General features: G+C 30.1%; 1 protein-coding gene across 4 annotated transcripts; it reads right to left on the bottom strand.

Annotated features, from left to right (window-relative positions):
• Positions 1-1007: 1007 nt before the first annotated feature.
• LOC111618552 (protein lev-9-like) lies at positions 1008-15084 on the bottom strand. 4 transcript variants are annotated; one of them, XM_023360113.1, is made up of 20 exons: positions 14902-15084; positions 14367-14546; positions 13709-13900; positions 13450-13623; positions 13196-13369; positions 12946-13122; positions 12259-12438; positions 9243-9416; positions 8813-9163; positions 8537-8731; positions 7715-7909; positions 7154-7357; positions 6778-7068; positions 5717-5971; positions 5157-5333; positions 4117-4254; positions 3875-4048; positions 2249-2428; positions 1982-2158; positions 1008-1784 (listed from the first exon to the last, which is right to left on the bottom strand). In XM_023360113.1, exons 1-20 carry the CDS (start codon positions 15065-15067, stop codon positions 1582-1584), a joined length of 3957 nt encoding a protein of 1318 aa, XP_023215881.1. In that variant the 5' UTR covers positions 15068-15084; the 3' UTR covers positions 1008-1581. The 4 variants fall into 4 exon arrangements, with proteins under 4 accessions (XP_023215881.1, XP_023215882.1, XP_023215883.1 ...); XM_023360114.1 differs by lacking the exon at positions 14367-14546; XM_023360115.1 differs by lacking the exons at positions 6778-7068; positions 7154-7357.
• Between the last annotated feature and the right edge of the window lie 3200 nt (positions 15085-18284).

Below are 18284 nucleotides of genomic sequence, written 5' to 3'. Positions count from 1 at the left end.
TTATTTACGTTCAAAATATATTAATTTAATGACTACAGATATACGAGGAACCTGTATAGGTTTACCCCTATCTACTAGTGTATTAATTTAATGATATATGGTTAACCTGTATACTCCTATCACCCCCACGGTGGTATACTCATACCTGTAGGAAATTCGTATTTAAAAAGATGCTGTAGAGTTTCTCTATCGATTTTTTTTCGTGCAACACACACTTCCACATATTCTTTATTATAGAAAAAAATTAAAATAATATTTTAAAAAATTACTATTCCACTTAGAAAGCGAAAAAAATAAATAAAACTATAATCAAATTATAAACTCGAAAAAAAAATCCGTGTAATTATTTAGCAAATATTTAAATTTAGAAAAAGCATCATTCAAATGTCCAATTAAACAGGAAGTGTTGATGCATAAATTTGATCATTTTATCTTACTTTTCTCTTCCCTGCTTATCAATCTTAATAAATATAGAACTGTGTGTGACTGATATTTCTTTTTTTGAGAAGAATTTTTCATTTTTTAAAGAGAAATTTTTGCTTGACTTCAAAACGAAAGATAGAAAAAAAAAAGTATATATATATTATAGTGATAATAAGAAACGTTAGAAGATAATGATACATAATATTTGGTTATTCTAGGGCTATATTTATACGGTTTTTCTTGTATAAATAATTCAAATCTCTTTAAAAATTACTCGAAACTGTTGAGTTTTTTTAAATATATCTTCTTCTCTTGACAATATAAAATGTCACCATAACTTAAGATAAATGAATTTGTCGATATCAGTTAAAAGTTTTTCTAACTTGATTAATATTTCATATATTTCTTCAAGAACAGATGGTTTTTGAACGAAAAATAGTTTAATTCAAATGTATTTTGTGATATTTTTATGGAAAAAGTATATAAAGATAAGAAAAAAAAATACCTTCAACTCTTTTATTTTTTATTCAATCACGACAAAAAGGTGATTTATTTTTTTCTAAAGACAAACTTTAATTCTTTTTTTTTCTGATTTTCAAAATGAAATCTAATACACAGTTACTATTTACTGTATATTTTCTACAAGTATACACTTTATGTATTCTACAATTGATTGTCCATTCTTAAAATTGGGATGAAAACGTTATAAATATCTGACAAAATTTTTATTTACTTCGTCCAATTAAGTTTTTTTTCCCCCTCCACTTCTAATTTTTGTTCTATATTAACATAAAACAAGGAAAAGGCACAGCACATCCGATAAAAAAAAAAAAAAAGAAAAAATAATTCAATAATAATTCACGAATAAACACCACTTCTCGTTTGCATTTACCACGTGACTGGACGCGATAGGTGGATTTAAATCGTCGACATAAAATACCAACATCCGATTGGTAAATTCGAATTCAAATTTCTTATTAAAATCAATCAATTTCAAAATTCGAATTTTCTGACTTTCTGCTATGTTTACGTTGAGTTTAAACGTTTACACATTTTTTAAAACTATTGTAGAATGTTTTTTTAATTAAAAATTGTCAAAAAATTAATTGTTTAGTTTCAAAATTTCATCTTATTATTATTTTTTAAAATTATTTTCCTTCATTGATTAGATTCTAATGATTCGCAAGTCGGGATGCTACTCGACCATTTACCGTCTTTTAAACATTGAATTATCTTCGATCCTTTCATTTTATATCCATTCAAACATTCAAATATTACAGTTTCGTTAACTGTGTAGTAAAATTTAACAGGTGATAAAATTGCACCTTCGGTACTACCAGGATACGAGCATACAGGCAAACCTAAAATATTAAAAAAATTTTTTTAGTATTATTACATTAAAAAACACACCTAAACTACAGTATTAAAGTCAAAATAAAATTAAAATAAATTAGAAAATATTTTAAAATAATTATTTTATCGAAAATAAATATTCGGTGGCACCATCTACTGGCGATTCCGGTAATTATGTACCGTACTTTAAAAAAAAAGAACTTACATTGCGGTTTATCACTAGACCAACGTCCATCTTCTTGACAAACTAAAACTATAGGACCATCAGCCATGTAGCCTTCATCGCATCCAATTAGTAGCATATCACCGTGTCGATATACGTAACTTTTATTACCGATAACGTGTCCGTGAATGGGGAGTTCGGGAGGTTCGCAAGTTTCTTCTGAAATTTAAGTTTTAGATTAATTATTAGACAGCAAAACTTTGAACAATGGAGGGATATAAAAAAAAAGAAAAGAAAACAATGTCTTACTTGTGCAGTATGGTATTGGTGCTGACCATTGTCCTGTATCTAGACAAGTGATTTTATCGGAACCTTTTAAAATTGATCCTTTTGGACAAGAAAATCTTGCAGTTTTTCCGATTTTAAATCCATCACTGATTATTTTCATCGGGGGAGATGTCACTTTCGAAGGATCTGGACATTCAGTAGCTGGAATACAAAAATATAAAATAAATAATGTTCCTCTATGGAATTTTTCTGCAGGAATATATTTTATAACAAATGTCCTATTGCTTATGAAATATACTCGCATATCGCCCATTACAATGAAACAATACATTTTTTTTTTTTATTTTGAGCATTTGAGTTCTGTACTCTTCCAAGAAAAAGAATTTTTTTACTATTATTTACGTTCAAAATATATTAATTTAATGACTACAGATATACGAGGAACCTGTATAGGTTTACCCCTATCTACTAGTGTATTAATTTAATGATATATGGTTAACCTGTATACTCCTATCACCCCCACGGTGGTATACTCATACCTGTAGGAAATTCGTATTTAAAAAGATGCTGTAGAGTTTCTCTATCGATTTTTTTTCGTGCAACACACACTTCCACATATTCTTTATTATAGAAAAAAATTAAAATAATATTTTAAAAAATTACTATTCCACTTAGAAAGCGAAAAAAATAAATAAAACTATAATCAAATTATAAACTCGAAAAAAAAATCCGTGTAATTATTTAGCAAATATTTAAATTTAGAAAAAGCATCATTCAAATGTCCAATTAAACAGGAAGTGTTGATGCATAAATTTGATCATTTTATCTTACTTTTCTCTTCCCTGCTTATCAATCTTAATAAATATAGAACTGTGTGTGACTGATATTTCTTTTTTTGAGAAGAATTTTTCATTTTTTAAAGAGAAATTTTTGCTTGACTTCAAAACGAAAGATAGAAAAAAAAAAGTATATATATATTATAGTGATAATAAGAAACGTTAGAAGATAATGATACATCTTGATCTCTGTCATTTCCAATAAGAATCGAATAATTCAGTGCGCCTTTCTATCTTCGATCTGACACTTTACCTTATCGTCTGATCAATCATAATCCGATCAATCATTTCCTGTACTGTTTGATATATAATCGACGATTTAATCAAAAGTGCTGATTTTCTGTATAAAAATGAATTCACAGCTCCTTTTCTCAATTTTTATTACTTGAAATTTTAAAATTGTGATCATTATAATATTTTTAAACGAAAGAAAATATACGCTTATGTTTAATAAGCGCAAATTATATAAATTTGATGTAATAAATATTAAATAAAAATTATTTAACACCCAAATTTAAATGTAATTAATTTTTTTATTGATTAAAATCAACAGATGGCGACACTATAAATAATAATAATAATGTATTGTTTATAGTTTTAAATTAATAGCGAAGATAGCGGCGCTCGACGTTCGACGTTCACGTTCTACAGATGAAAACTTCGGCCGCAACCTCGCTATTTTAAATTAAATTTACTGTTAAAAATTAATTTACTACAAACAATTTATTTTGTATAGCGCATAAAATAATAATAATAATAATAATAATAATTTTCTAAAAATTTAAAATATTTTTAAGATAATTGTTCTTACCGATACAATGAGGAAAGGGTGCAGACCATCTTCCAGAAGGTAAACATGTAGCTTTTTCGCTGCCAATAAGATTTTTAGGTTCCTCGCAGTGAAAAACAAGTTTGGTATTCATCATACGCTTATTAGTATTTGTGTACAAACCATAAATTTGAGGTACAGGTGGGCAGTCGATGGCTGAAGAAAGATGGATTTAGAAATTGCACTCGTTCATCATCATCATAGCAAGTCCATTAGCGACTTACCTATTACCAATATATTGATGGAGTGTCTATGATTCATGGGCGTTATACAAGTGTAAATGCCGGAGTCCGATCGCTGGGCGTGGTAAATGGAGAGACGATATTCGAGTTGTGGATCCCTTCCCGGTTCATTAGTCCATCCTAGAAGAGTAATTTCGGTTTAGTTAATTGTTTTGTCGTACGTGTCCGTAGACTCGACACTAATTAAACCAGTCTCTTCGAGATCAACCTTTTGATAGTGTTTCTAGTAATAGGGCTTGCATTATTTGAATTAATTCTCGACATATTTTTAATCTAAGTAGCCTAAATCTTTATTTTATTAAAAATAATAACGAGTATAGAAATATGAGAAAAATCAACATTCATTTACTTTATTCTACTTTGTTAGGAAGTTAATTAATAATAGCTTTTGCTTCTTCCATTATCGTGAGGTGATATTTAACAAGAGTTTCATTATCTTATCTACTGTTAAGTAAATATTTATTTCCCCTTTTCCCACCTATCTTAGTTGATTACTCTTCTACTGGAAGACCCTGACATGGTTCAGGAATTGCAACCCACCAGTGACATTCCTGAAATACGTGAACAGTTTAGCCATTAGACTCTAGACATTATTTTCTTGTTTTATTGATAGTAACCTGTACGGAGTCTAAACAGGGCGCGTTATAGTTTCATGAGGCCCAGGCAAGTTTGAATTAGGAGGCCCCTGTACTGTGTTGACTTCAGATATTTTTCTTTGAGAGATTTTTTATATATATATAAAGATTGGTTTGGAGGCCTTGTTGGTGAGGACTCCAGGTAATTGCCCATAGGATAACGTGTCTAAAACCTATTCATAAGAACGATAAATAACAAATTTAACAACAAGATATAATAATTAATGTGTAAGCTAATAATACTTAAATTAAGGTAGAATATTTACGAATTCGATGGAAGAAGCACGGATTGAAAACTGAAAATTTGGAGTCATCTACAACCTCCGATTTCCCAAGCCATTGCTCGAATAGTTTGATTATTATGTTAGAAGCAATTTACACACAAACCTTCTGGATATTTCCTATTTGCTGAAGTACGAATTTCCCATCGAGGTGTTCCATATTTTCTTATCCATAAACATTCGAGATGAAGAATAGTTCCTGGATAAACTAGAAGTTTACCTTCATTGCTTTGAGCTATCTCTCCTAATCGATGCCGGAATAGAATTGTTGGAGGTTTTTCCACTAATAATAAATATAAAATTAATGTATATTAAGTTAAAAACAACAATATAATAAGTTATTATTATTTATAAAATTAAAATAAATGGGTTTAATGCATGTACAGTACATACACAAATACTTTCTTTTCGGGACTCAATTTCCATCTAAAATAATTCTTGGTATTAACTACGATGTCAATATTGGTGCAAAGGTAAAGTAAACTAATGATGTTGACACATCTCATCAACTAGAATGTAGCCGATGTGTTTAAGTATTTTTCTTTACAAAGTGTAGAGTAGTTTTAAAAGTTTTAAATATTATATTTGTATAGATTATAAGCTTGGAAGATGGAAAAAAAAATGGAACGGAAAGTTGTTAAATTAAACAACTTCTAAATTACTTACAGGCATAATCGCTTTCTTGAGATAAACCAATACATATGGGAGGTATTCCATCCCATTTTCCTCCTCGACATCTGAGTCTAATGCTTCCTCTCAGTTGATATTTTCCAATATCACGACATCGGAAAATTATTTCTGTTCCTGTTTCGAATTCTATTAAATCGCCCGCTAGCTTTCGATCGCCGATAAACATGACTAAATTCTGATCTGTACGTTTAAAAGTACAGTTTTTGTTGCTATATTCTACAATTTTCTCGTCTGAAAAAGAAAAATATATATATATTTTTTAAAATTATCGTTATTATAAACAATTTAAATTAAAAACTTTTAAACATTTGCTACAGAGATTAAAAAATGAAATATAAGTGACTTGTCTGCACCGTTTACTCAAATCCATATTTACGTTTACTTCGACGGAAGTAAAATACGAATTATAATATGTATTAAGTCTATTTTCGCAAGCGTCAAATCAAGCATTTTACTATTTACAATTGTAATAGTTATTTCTTTTTTTATTTACTCTAAAAATATTTAAATAAATTGTTGATATTTGGAATTTTTATGGTATGCGCGACGTGACGCAACCATTGAGAAGCGACGTGCACCAAAAGTAGATTATAGTTTGTTAAATACTTAAAAATAATAAGATTAGCAATGAGTTGAGATTAATAAGTTTACTTTCTCGTTAAATTGCATTAAACTATAAAATAAAATTAAGTTTATTGAACTTCACGATAACAGATTTATCACCTGTATGCAACAATTAGTCATCTGTTCACGTAATAAATTATTATTTATCATTGCGTATCATCGATTAAAAGTCTTGAAGATGATTCTACTTCAACAATTTTATGTAAAGATCTTAAACTTAAACTAATTCCTCGAATACGATCGTTTTATTTCCATTATACCGTCAATAAAACAGCTTGTATATACAGTATTAATCTTTGAGATTATTTTGATAATAAAGTTCTTGATAAAGCAAACAAAAGAGGAAAAATTGAATAAAATTAGGCTCGATTATTAATTTTCAATCATTAAAATAAAATCAAACAAGGACAAACCACACTCTTCAGCTCTTCCAATCCAATTACCATCTTCGCAGATAATCTTCCAGGAGATTTTTTTACCTCTTAAAGGAACCAAACATTTATAAAGAATTTCTGTTCCGTGAGGATATTTCGATAATGCACCGTTATTAGATGCTCCTTCGAGATAAGAGGGTTTAATAGCTGCATTAAATATTAACGATTGCTTTAATGGTTTAGGAAGACTGCATGACCTTCTAGTATTTGCTAGTGATGCAGCATCTGTTAATTCTCCGTATAACTTCCATTTTTTCTTGGTATACGTTGCTGTATGGATGGATAATTTATCGAATACATATAATAAAAGTTTGACGAAATTTACAGTTTTGTGAAGGTGTTAAATTTTTCTTACCGGGAGGTAACGACGGTGTTATTTTATCACAGCGTGGTTCTTGAGGCAATAACTGACCTTTTATACATCGTATTGTATCTGCTGATGCTTTTTCGTGTGCCGAAGAACAACTGTAATCAATGGATGATTGATGGGAGATTGTTAGACCCGCTCTATAACCCCCCAGGTAGTATCCATCTTCTATAATGGGCAGAACACAAGGACCTGATGATGATAAGTATAAATTTTAAATATAACTAAGATTAAATTGGGAATAGCTACAACCTATATTAAAGGTGTTCACATCAAGATCTTTCGACACTATCATCGCTTTCATAATTTATTTATTTTATTTATTTATTATTATTATTTTTGCCAGTTTAAGTTGGCAAACGTAGATAGATTACTATAAGTTTGTTTACAAGAAGCCATGATAGCCACAAAAGTACTGCGTGAAAACCCCTTTAAAAGCAAGCTGCTGTTGTTGTTTTTGTGGAATCTTCCTGATATTTGAGAATATTTGTTCCTAGTTTATGCATGTATTTTTAGCTGTACTAAAATTATACACGAGTTATCAATTACCTGGAACGCATTCTGGCATCTTTTTTGTAGACCATTGGCCATACCAACATCTGGACGATTCCGAGCCAACGAGCTGGAAACCAGTTTCACATTGTAAGAAAACTAATTCGCCATGAGGTATAAAACTTCCATTATTGACAGTTAGCCCGAAATGGTGATAAACTCCATTTTTTACCAAAGGTACTGGGCACGGCGCTAAAAAATTAGATATTAAAAAGTTTGTTAGATAAATGGTTATGAGTAGGAAGAGAAAGAGAGAAGGGGGGGAATATATACAAAGTTATAAGCTATAAAAAAACTGAAGAAAATTAAATTTTTTTTCCTTCTTAAAATGAAATTTCTTAGATGAGAAATGTTGCTGTTTAATATTCAACTTGCAAATCTCTTGTTTGTCGTTAAAAATTTAGATTTTTATAATTTAATAACTTCGGTATACTTGATAATTTTTCTGCACAAAGATCGTTTTAGAAAAATTGTAAATTGAGTAAATATATGCAGTTGTAAGCATCATAATTTAACAGTAAACAACAACGCAGAAACTTTCATTGTATTCTTCTTATATTTTGACTAAAAGATCATTAGGGCTTATGCGATTACGTGTATTAAAACTTTCGATATATTTTTAAGCTCTACATTTTTCTTTAGTCGATTTAAAAAGGTTTGTTCTTTACGAATAATAGACACTATTAATTCTTCGATTTTTGTATTATCTTAAAAATAAATGAATCATAACCAACACTGAACAATGACGATAGCAAAGAAGAACCCAGTAGAACCCTTGCTGTTATTCAGACAGGTGACACACCTGGTGAAGTTACGTACACGTGACACATTGAGGTTCCATAGGCTTCCACTTTCCTCTCACACACCTGGCAGTTCTGTTTCCAATGTTTAATAAATATCCTCGATAACACTGTGCACGAACTACTGTGCCGTGGGGTACGTCTTCGTTTCCTTTACCCATCTTTACGATTGATATTCTCATCCAAGGTACGTTGTCAATCAAAGGACACCAGTCTAAATAATAGCAAAAGGTTTAATTATATTGTTATTATTTACATTTCTTTTGAATACTAAGACGAAACATTTCTAACTTACCCTTTGTTCGCCGTTGTTTCTTCCTACCGAATTTATTTCTTCTAAATCGATTAATATCTTGTCTTTGAAAGCGCCTGATAGCCTTTTCTCTTCTATTACGAACAGATCTGATCCATCGAACGTTGGGATGAGAACCTTTGACGCACTGAGGTAATTCTTTTGGGCTCCATTTTCCAGCAACGCACGTAGCCCCGGATGGCCCATTGGAGAGGGTATAGTGGCGATTACATTCGTACATCACCTGCTTATCATTCGGAACTTTCTTGACGTAAGGCCTGTAATCATACATTCCCATATGTCCGACTAGAAGAATTCTACCATTTTCTAAATATCCAGGAAACTTGCAATATACTATCGAAATTTCATTTATTAGTAATCTTGTTAAATTGTACAAGAGTTTCGTTACTTTTAATATCGTTGTACTACTTACCGACATTGCATGCGGGTGTCTGTACCGACCACCTTCCAAAATTGCATTCTGTGACGTTTGGACCTTCAAGTTCATAACCATCGTTGCATCTAAACAATGCCTTCATACCATGATCTGTTTTGGGCGCGATCACCATCCCATTCAAAGGTCTTTTTGGTAACTTCTTACAGCGTGCTGTAAACAACACACCAGGTTTACATCTATTATTTAATTATTTAGAAACCCTATAAATTAAATTATATATAAATTTCATTATAAAAGAAAAAAAATTTCAAATGGTTCCTTAGAAACTTCCATAAGTATAAAAGTAAACAGAAATATTCAAATTTAATTCTAAACAATTTTATTTAATTTTTTAAAAAGTATATTATATCGAAGGATAAACTTATATTAAAAAAAAAACACTTTGAAATATTTCTTAATAAATCTCTTATAAATATTTAAATTTGATTAGCATAACGAATCTGTTAGTCATCTAAATATTTTTAAAACTCTGGATATTTATAAAAATAGCATTTCTTTTAAAATAAATACAACAAAAGAGTTAAAAATTCAAGGAAATTTGCATTATAATTCAAGCCAGTCTTCACCTGAATTGCAAATGCTGCCAATATATCCTATTTCTGTATAAATTGACTATCAAACCTAAGGATATACTTTTTTTTTCCCGTTGTTAAACTTTTTCTTAGACGTTTTCGTGTGGAAAATTTATTAACTGTTACTATATTAAACTCTCTTCTTCTTCTTTTTTTAATATAAAAATAGAGTAAAACTTACTAATTTTAAAATTTTTTAACTGAATAAAAACATATTAAACTTATAAAATTGAAATATTTTAATTTTTTTTTTTTAATTGTACAGATTTGCCACTTTGAATTGTAAATTTTAAAATAAGCCAATCAATGTCGGTCGTGTATTTAAATTTTAAAATCGTTTGTATATTCCACTAATTATATAACTCGGGAATTCAGATTAGCAAATCAAAATTTAATAATAATCATAGTATTAAATTCGAAATCGAGGATATTAAAATGTGATCCAATCAAAATTTTTAAATTAATTATAAAAATAGAACGGAAATATCACAGAAATACGATTATAAATTCAAATTTTCAAACTAACCAATAGCGGTCGAGCAATGTTTTAAATCGACCAATTACGTGTAAACGAAATAAAAAAAAACGTCATAACAACGTGCTAATGACGTTAAACATTTATGACATCACATTCATCTGCCAATCGAATTAGTTACAACCTCGAAACGTCACGAATGCTTATAAAAATCTAATCCAGTGACGTCACGTAATTAAACAATGAAAATCGAGGAAATTGAACAATGTTTAATTAGCAATATTTAACTAACTGATGATTTTTTTCACCTTCTTTTTAAAAATTAAAAGTCGAACGAATAGTTTGTTAATAACTTTTCTCGGTGTATTAAATGAAGAAACGAAAAAGGAGGGAAAAAAAGGGATTAAAACTTTCATTTACTTATTAACTTGATTTTTCATCTTTAAAATGTTTAATTATAGATAACACATTTTAATATCAATAGAAAATAGACAGAGAAGAGTAAAACTAAGAGGGAAAAAAATTATCTTTACGGGATGCCTATCCTTTTAAGAACGATATCAGCAAAATAATTAAAGTCCTTAAGACAGTTGATGCCTTTTAACGTCATTTACGGATGAATTGACAATCTCGTTAAGCCATCAAGCAGAAAATAAGAAGAAAAAAAGAGTGAAAAATCAATAATTTCAAACAAACGAACAAATAATTAAAGAAATATATATATTCGCCACCAATTAAAAAAAATATATATGTCCTGCCCCGCATCAAAATGGTATTCAAAGCTTATGCCTAAAATGATTTTACCTTTACAGAGAAATCAACGATAAAAAAAATTATTAATCACACAATTTTTATTCTTTTCGTATTTTAATAAATAGAAAATAAACTTTAATAATAATAAAAAAACGACGACACACACACACACTCAAGTCGTATTGTTTAAATTCAAATTTTAAAAAGAACTGTGACGTAATTTAAAAATAATAATAATAAAGTTTATTTAATCGGATTAAAAACGAATTATTATATCGTTTTTGTTTAGGAGATTTTCTTTAAAAAAATCATTTTTAACGTAAAATGAATTTAATTAAGATACCGGCATTCTTCCATTGATTTATTGTATCGTTAAATTTAATCCAATCATCTTTTCCCGTTATCATCGGTAGCAGACGACATTTCTATTTCCGGTCATCGATATTCATTACTTTTAAAACTCGTTAAATAAATTTATCTTTTGTAGCTTTTCAAAAACATTATTTTTTTTCTATCTCCTTAAATAATAAATAAATTTAATAATTATCAGTGATATAAATGCTGAAATTAAATTAACGATAATTTCTTAAGTAATGTAATTATTTAATCCAATCAAGTTACAGAAATTCCGTTACACAACAGAGTTTATTTATTTATTTATTTATTTATACCTTGAAGCGTAAACAAAGATCGTTATTGAATTATTACGCGTGTATAAAAGTAAAATATTAATTTAAAATTTAAAAGTCTAAAGAATAACATTATAAACGGTTAATTAAATTTTATTTTATTATCACGTAAAATTTTAAAAATAAGATGGAAGAAAGAATTGTATTACTTAATCAAAATTTTAGGATAAATCCTTCAATAAAAATATAAGAAGAAGAGTAAAAAAAATGTTTTTTTTTTTAATTTCAATTAATTTATCGAGAGTATTAAGAGAGTGCGCGTGATTGGTCACGTCTTTTTTAAATCCTACCAATCACACGGCGAATTGATCAATTTTAAATTTGAATATTTGAAAATATATGACTCATTATTTGTACGATAAATTAGGAAACTAAAAAACGATCGAAAGGATTTTTAAACATTAAACACGAATTATGTATTATTTAAAGTCAGGTAAATAAAAGTCAAAATATTTACTATTAAATAGATTACAGTATTTATTAAAGCATTGTTTTGTGTTTACCTGGCACACAGGTGGGTTTGTGGGTCCAAGTTCCATTATTACAAATGGCAGGAGTCACATTATATCTTAGATCGTAATGAGGTATACAATCAACAGTTATATTTTCTCCGTGGTTAACTTTAGATCCAGGAGCCATTTCATTGACTCTTCCGTAATCGATTTCGGGTACGGTGCAAGGCGCTAAAGCAGAAACATATGTAAATTTTATGCAAATACCCTTGAAGAATGTTATCTGTAACTTACGAAATAATATGATATACAAATTATAGATGACCGTATTGTTTATCGCCCGTTTTTGAGTGAAGAATGGGGTCTAAAAAGGGCTAAACTTAAATATTTTTAAAAAAATTATTTACAGATTGACTTATAAATTGGTTATATTCCATTAGAAGACCCATAAAATGGTCCCGTTTAAAATTTTACGCTATTTTTGAGGATTAAAAACAGGAGAAATTCGGCACTATCCCGGACAAACCGTGACGTATGATCACCCTATTTATAGGTGCTGTTATAAAACAAGACTGAAATTATTATATAATAAACGCCCATTTTCCCTTTAAAGGTGTAGAAGTTAACTAAATGTTTCTCTTTCATTAATTAAACTAACTTATAATTATATATTTGAGCTGTGCATTGATGTAATAACTACAGACCCGTAACAATTATGGCGTTATATGATATAATCACCTAAACATTTTGGGAGAGGATGCGACCAAGTTCCATCTTGTAAACAGGTAGTCGATATGTAATCACCTTCCATAACCATATCATCTAAACATCTGAACAATAAAACAGCACCTAATCTGGTATTGCTTCCTTTCAGATGGCCATTATACAGTTCACCGGGATTACCACAATCAATTTCTGCGTAAAAAAAAAACTATATATTTAATTATTTAAATTTCTAAAAATAGTTTAGAACAAAGGAAAACTTTACCTTCGCAGACCGGATCACTTCCTTCCCACTGTTTATTAGGACCACAGGTGCGAGTCACCTGACCGGCTAACCTGTAACCATACTTACAATCGTACTTTACCACCGAGTTATAAGAAACAACTGTAAATAACGCGCGACCGTTGGGTGGATTTGCGGGTATAGGACATTCGATTGCTGAAAAAAAAAAAAGAGAAAGGAAAGGATTCGATAAGTCTACGCCATAAAAATAAAGTATGGAAGTTATATAAACTTACGTCTACAAGAAGGAAGAACTCCGCTCCATTCTCCGTTTGATTGACAGTATCTGTTTGCCCTTCCGACCAGTTCATAACCGTCTAAACAGTGATAAGTTACTCTACTGGTAAAGGTGAACAGATCTCCTTCTCGTCTACCGTTCTCTACTTCTCCTGGAATTCCGCAGCTACGTGCTGAAGTAAAGGAAGAAAACATCCATTAATGTCAATCCCGCAAGGATAAAGAATACGGTTTTGCAATAGTGTTTACGTCACTTACGTATACACCTAAGTTCCAGTCCAAACCATTGAGTAGTGCCGTTATGAAAAAGGCATTTGGCTCTCGAATAGCCGGATGCATCATAACCAGGGAAGCATGTGTAATCAACTAGTGCATCTACATCATATTCGTCTTTCTCTGCAGTTCCATTGTGTCGAGCGTGCAATATTTGTGGCGGTGCGCCGCACATTGCTACAAGTATGCGATAAATATTCAAATATAATATATATGTTTTATTATATGTTATTCCGTATAAAAAATTTCGTATCGAATACATAAAATTTTAAAACAAAACACGCGTATGTATATATTTTATAGAAAGTGTATTAATATTTTGCTAAAACGAAAATAGAATTTGCATTTCTTATGAGACCATACCAAAAAAAAAAAAAATTGTAGTTATTTTTCTTTGGTGTTTAAATTTAGAATTTATACAGGAAAAAAATACATGAGAATTTTTACACAAGAAACTCATTTTCGACAAAATAATCGATAGACCATTTGCTATATAATTCCGACTTCTCGTGAAAAAGTACAGACTCATAATTTTAATGTTTTGAACAAGAGAATGCACTTTTAGTTTAGAAAATAAATTACTGGTGTTTTATATTGGGTCAAATATTCTTTTTTTTTTCTTTTTATTTTAAATATTAAATACCTTTCCTTCTGCATTCTGGAGAACGGTCGCTCCAAGAGCCATCACCTTGACACACACGTTCTTTCGAACCAGACATCCAAAATGCTTCGTCACACGTGTAATGAACTCTGGCACCAAAGTGATCTCCTGTTACTTTAAACTGTCCATTTTCGATAGCAGTTAATTCATCGCAATGTAAATCTTAAGAAAAAAAAAGAGGAGGAAAAAAAAGTCTAACCAAACTGGATATGTTGTATGCGTGATAACTTTATTTTTTTTTTCTTTATTTTCCTTTTAAATAATTGATTAGTAGAGTCTACTTGAGAATGAATGATTACTACCAGGATTATTTAAAGAATTACAGCACGGAAGGAAAGAATTTACGAACACACCCATGTTATTCATAAATTATACATATTTCTAACCACGATACATTCGTGATGAGATGTAATATATGGTACTTATAATACAGAAACAACTCTAACAAATTATCTATAAGAAAAAAATATATATATACATATTAGATTTAAAAATTTATGAAATTATCTGAACTCACCGGGTCGTACGCAGCTCCATCCACATAATCCATCACATAAACAACGCTTCCTCGAACTAATACATTCACCGTCTGACTGACACTTTCGGAGACATTGTCTTCCAGTTGATGCTGCTTCTTCACGATCACGTGGGCATCCTTCCGGATCAACAAGTTGATGCTCCATATCCTCTTCTATTACTGGACTTTCTGTAAGTTTTTTTTAAATATAGAAGCTCGCTAAAGTACTTAGTTTCGCTTTGATACTTCGTTAAAATTGATAAATTAACTAAACGTCTCAGCTGATGAAATATTGATCACATAAAACATGAATTACTGTTTTGTGTACTCGATCAATTACACTTAGAAATAAACTAGTTACAGTTAGATTTCAATTTCATTTGCGATTCTAGAATAATTTACTTCTCTAGAAACGTAGTATCCTAGATACTCGCGTTTTACATCACGAAAATGATCGAAATTAAAGAAGCCTGCAGCGAATGAAATTGTCTATAAGTAGATAATCGCTTGGCTGTCAAGAATAATAGGATTAATGTTTTCCAGAAGAATAAAACACGAAAGAAAAAAAAATGTATTGGATCGTGTGACACAATCACTAGTTTTCGGGGTGCTCATTAAAACGGGATAGCTATAAGATTTTTAAGAGAAGGAATAGCGAGGAAATGTAGTAGTATATTCAGAAGGAGACCTCAAATAAGTAATGTATGAGTTAATGATTTGTATAAGTTTATATGCTTGTTACCGAATGATAATCTAGAGAATTGTCAATCGTTACCCTGAGGGATGAATATGGAGATAACGCATTCTTCTCATACCCTCCGGAGACTTCATTAAAATAGGTACACAAAACTTTTAGATAACTTTCTCATCAGATTGACACCATTGGGAGTTAGTGTCCTCTTATCAGTTCTATTACCGACAGAATTTCTTTGAAGAACTGAGGCTAATTATCTTTCTTTTCTTCGTCGTCTCATATACGGGATGTGATAATGCATCGCTATTACATTGAACGTTATTTCTCAAGTGCTATCCACATAAATGTATTGTATATATTGATAGCGTGCTTACGACATTATCAAGTGTCCTATGTGTTTTGATATTTCGCATGAAAGTTACATGAACGGTATTAAAAAAAAAGGTCTGCTGATTTGGTTCTGCAAGCCAAGAAGCATTTAAACCTATCCACCCTTACGGATAAAAATTTATCTGCAGATAAATATCGAAATAAAGGCGTTAACATAGAAGGGTACATTAATAAAGTCAGTTAATCGTGTTTTGTTTCGTGTGCTCGGGTACACTTGTGAATATCAATTGCAAATTGAGTTTAGAACGTTGTTTCTGTTCACAATGCCTAGCTATAATTTTTCGTCACAATGCTTTCAATTTTAGAAGTGTCTTCTTGCCCCTGTACATTATATTTTTCCTGTTAACAATGGAGTCGTGTCGATAATCTTCGTTCGGGAGAAAGTTTTTTGGATTAAAATAACGTGACTTTCGATCCGGATCAGAAGTTCATACATACGTCATCCGGCCCTACTGCCCATAAAAGTTCCATATATGGTCTTGGTTTTATCTATCGAGCTCCGTTCTCGAGATTAGAGGAGGACAGACAGACAGCTTCAGACGGACTCCAGCGGGAATTCGTAGGTCTACACTTTTCGAAAATTAACTGGCATATAATCTTTACAATAGTTTAACTGACTTTGGGACCATCCTGTATATAATAATAAATTTACAACAAATTTGTAAAGTTAGATAGAAATTGGTCGACCAATTTCTAAGTTGCATTCAGTAGCGTAACTCAGTAGGGGATTGGGCTCTCCTGTGATTACGGAAATATGGCAAAGGCCTTTATACACATGTAGTACACACAATATCTAAGATTTTCTTCCTAATCTACAGTACACGTGGCTGTATCCACGGTGGTACAGGAATGGATATAGGTTTGTACTTGTAACCTTATACTAAATTTGCTTTAAAATTATTGCACATTACAACATTTATAAATACGACACGCTAATTAATTTACCATCAGAGATTTAACTATAAAATACATTAAATTTATGCAGAAAAAAAAAGAAAAGGTTGGTAGATATTAATATAAGAACTGTCGATTGATTGTGTGCCATATTTGAAACTATAATAACTCCATCCACTTATGTATTCTCTATCAAAATTCACAATTCGTTCTTTCTAGCAAGTTGATGCGAGAAGACAGCAGCAATTTTCTGCTATAAAAAGCTTGTTTAAACTAGATCTTATACAGGGGTAAGAAAAAAAAAGGAGGAATATATGCATTTATTTTTTCCTCCTTCACAAAAACAGAGATATTGTATCTTGAAATATTCAATTTTTTCAAAGAAATTTTTACAATATTAATTTTCGTATTGTAAGGTTTCTATCTTTCCAGTTGAATAAATTTCCGCCAAATTTTTTGGCTTCTTAAAATCAATATAAATGCTTATATAAAAAAAATCTATCGAATATTTTATATACATTTTTCTTTCTTATTAAAAATAAAAAAAATAATAAATTTAGCTTTCCGCCTTTATTAAGAAGTAATGATTTTTTTTTGAAATTTTTGTTGATAGTTTCTTAAAATGGACACGAAGTGTAGACTTTAATTATAACAAAATCCGTAGATTTTCACGTGATGCACTTTAGCTAGGATCACGTAACGTTACCTGACAACGTCATTTCCGGAGAATGATTATCCTGTCACTTCTTATAACGTCAGATTAGTTCTGTAATGTTCTCTCATTTATCAATTAATTAACTTTGCATCTAAGATAAGGAAAGTAAACTACAATAGACTAAAGCAAGCAGCGTTTAAATATTAAATCATCATCATTATCATCCGTTCGGATCATACCTTTACAAATAATTATTTCTAAAAATACTTAATAATTCTGGATTAATAAAAGGAAAGAAAGCATTTAAAATTGAAAAGCGAAAGGAGGAGGAGAAAGAAACTTTCCACTGTTCGTACAAAGCGAAAAATGTATATTTATTTATTTTTCAGTCGGAATTTGTTTTTCGAGTGGCAATTTCGAAGATATCTTCGGAAATTTATCTCGTAGGGTTTGATAATGGTTTTTAAAGCGATCTTTCGATGAGGGTATTTAGAATTTCCGAGAAGAAACGGGATAAGCAAATTTCGTAATGGATAAAAGTTTAGGAAATTCACAAAAGCTGGATAAATCGGTTCCGAGAACTCTCACTTCTAAAAATGACTACAGTATATAGAAATGATCCATTGAAAAAAAAAAGGTAATCGGCAAAAATTCTTACGTAGTTATATCGTTACTTATTGTTTATTTGAGTTACGCAACTATTACGTATTTCCTATTTTATCTACGCAATTATTACGCAATCTAATGATA

This window comes from Centruroides sculpturatus, unplaced genomic scaffold (assembly GCF_000671375.1).
Source record: "Centruroides sculpturatus isolate CEXI.00-Female unplaced genomic scaffold, Cexi_2.0 scaffold156, whole genome shotgun sequence".
Taxonomy (NCBI): Eukaryota; Metazoa; Arthropoda; class Arachnida; order Scorpiones; family Buthidae; genus Centruroides; species Centruroides sculpturatus.
Note: the sequence above shows the minus strand (reverse complement) of the source record. Positions and strands in the feature narration are given on the sequence as shown.

Bases quoted from the DNA above. Each gene is read 5' to 3' on its own strand.
- LOC111618552 (XM_023360113.1), bottom strand. From the start codon at position 15,067: ATGGAGCATCAACTTGTTGATCCGGAAGGATGCCCACGTGATCGTGAA. The intron at 7,069-7,153 runs GTAAGAAAAATT...CCATCCATACAG, and splicing joins AACACCGTCGTTACCTCCCG to CAACGTATACCAAGAAAAAA. The intron at 1,785-1,981 runs GTAAGTTCTTTT...TTAATATTTTAG, and splicing joins GTCTAGTGATAAACCGCAAT to GTTTGCCTGTATGCTCGTAT.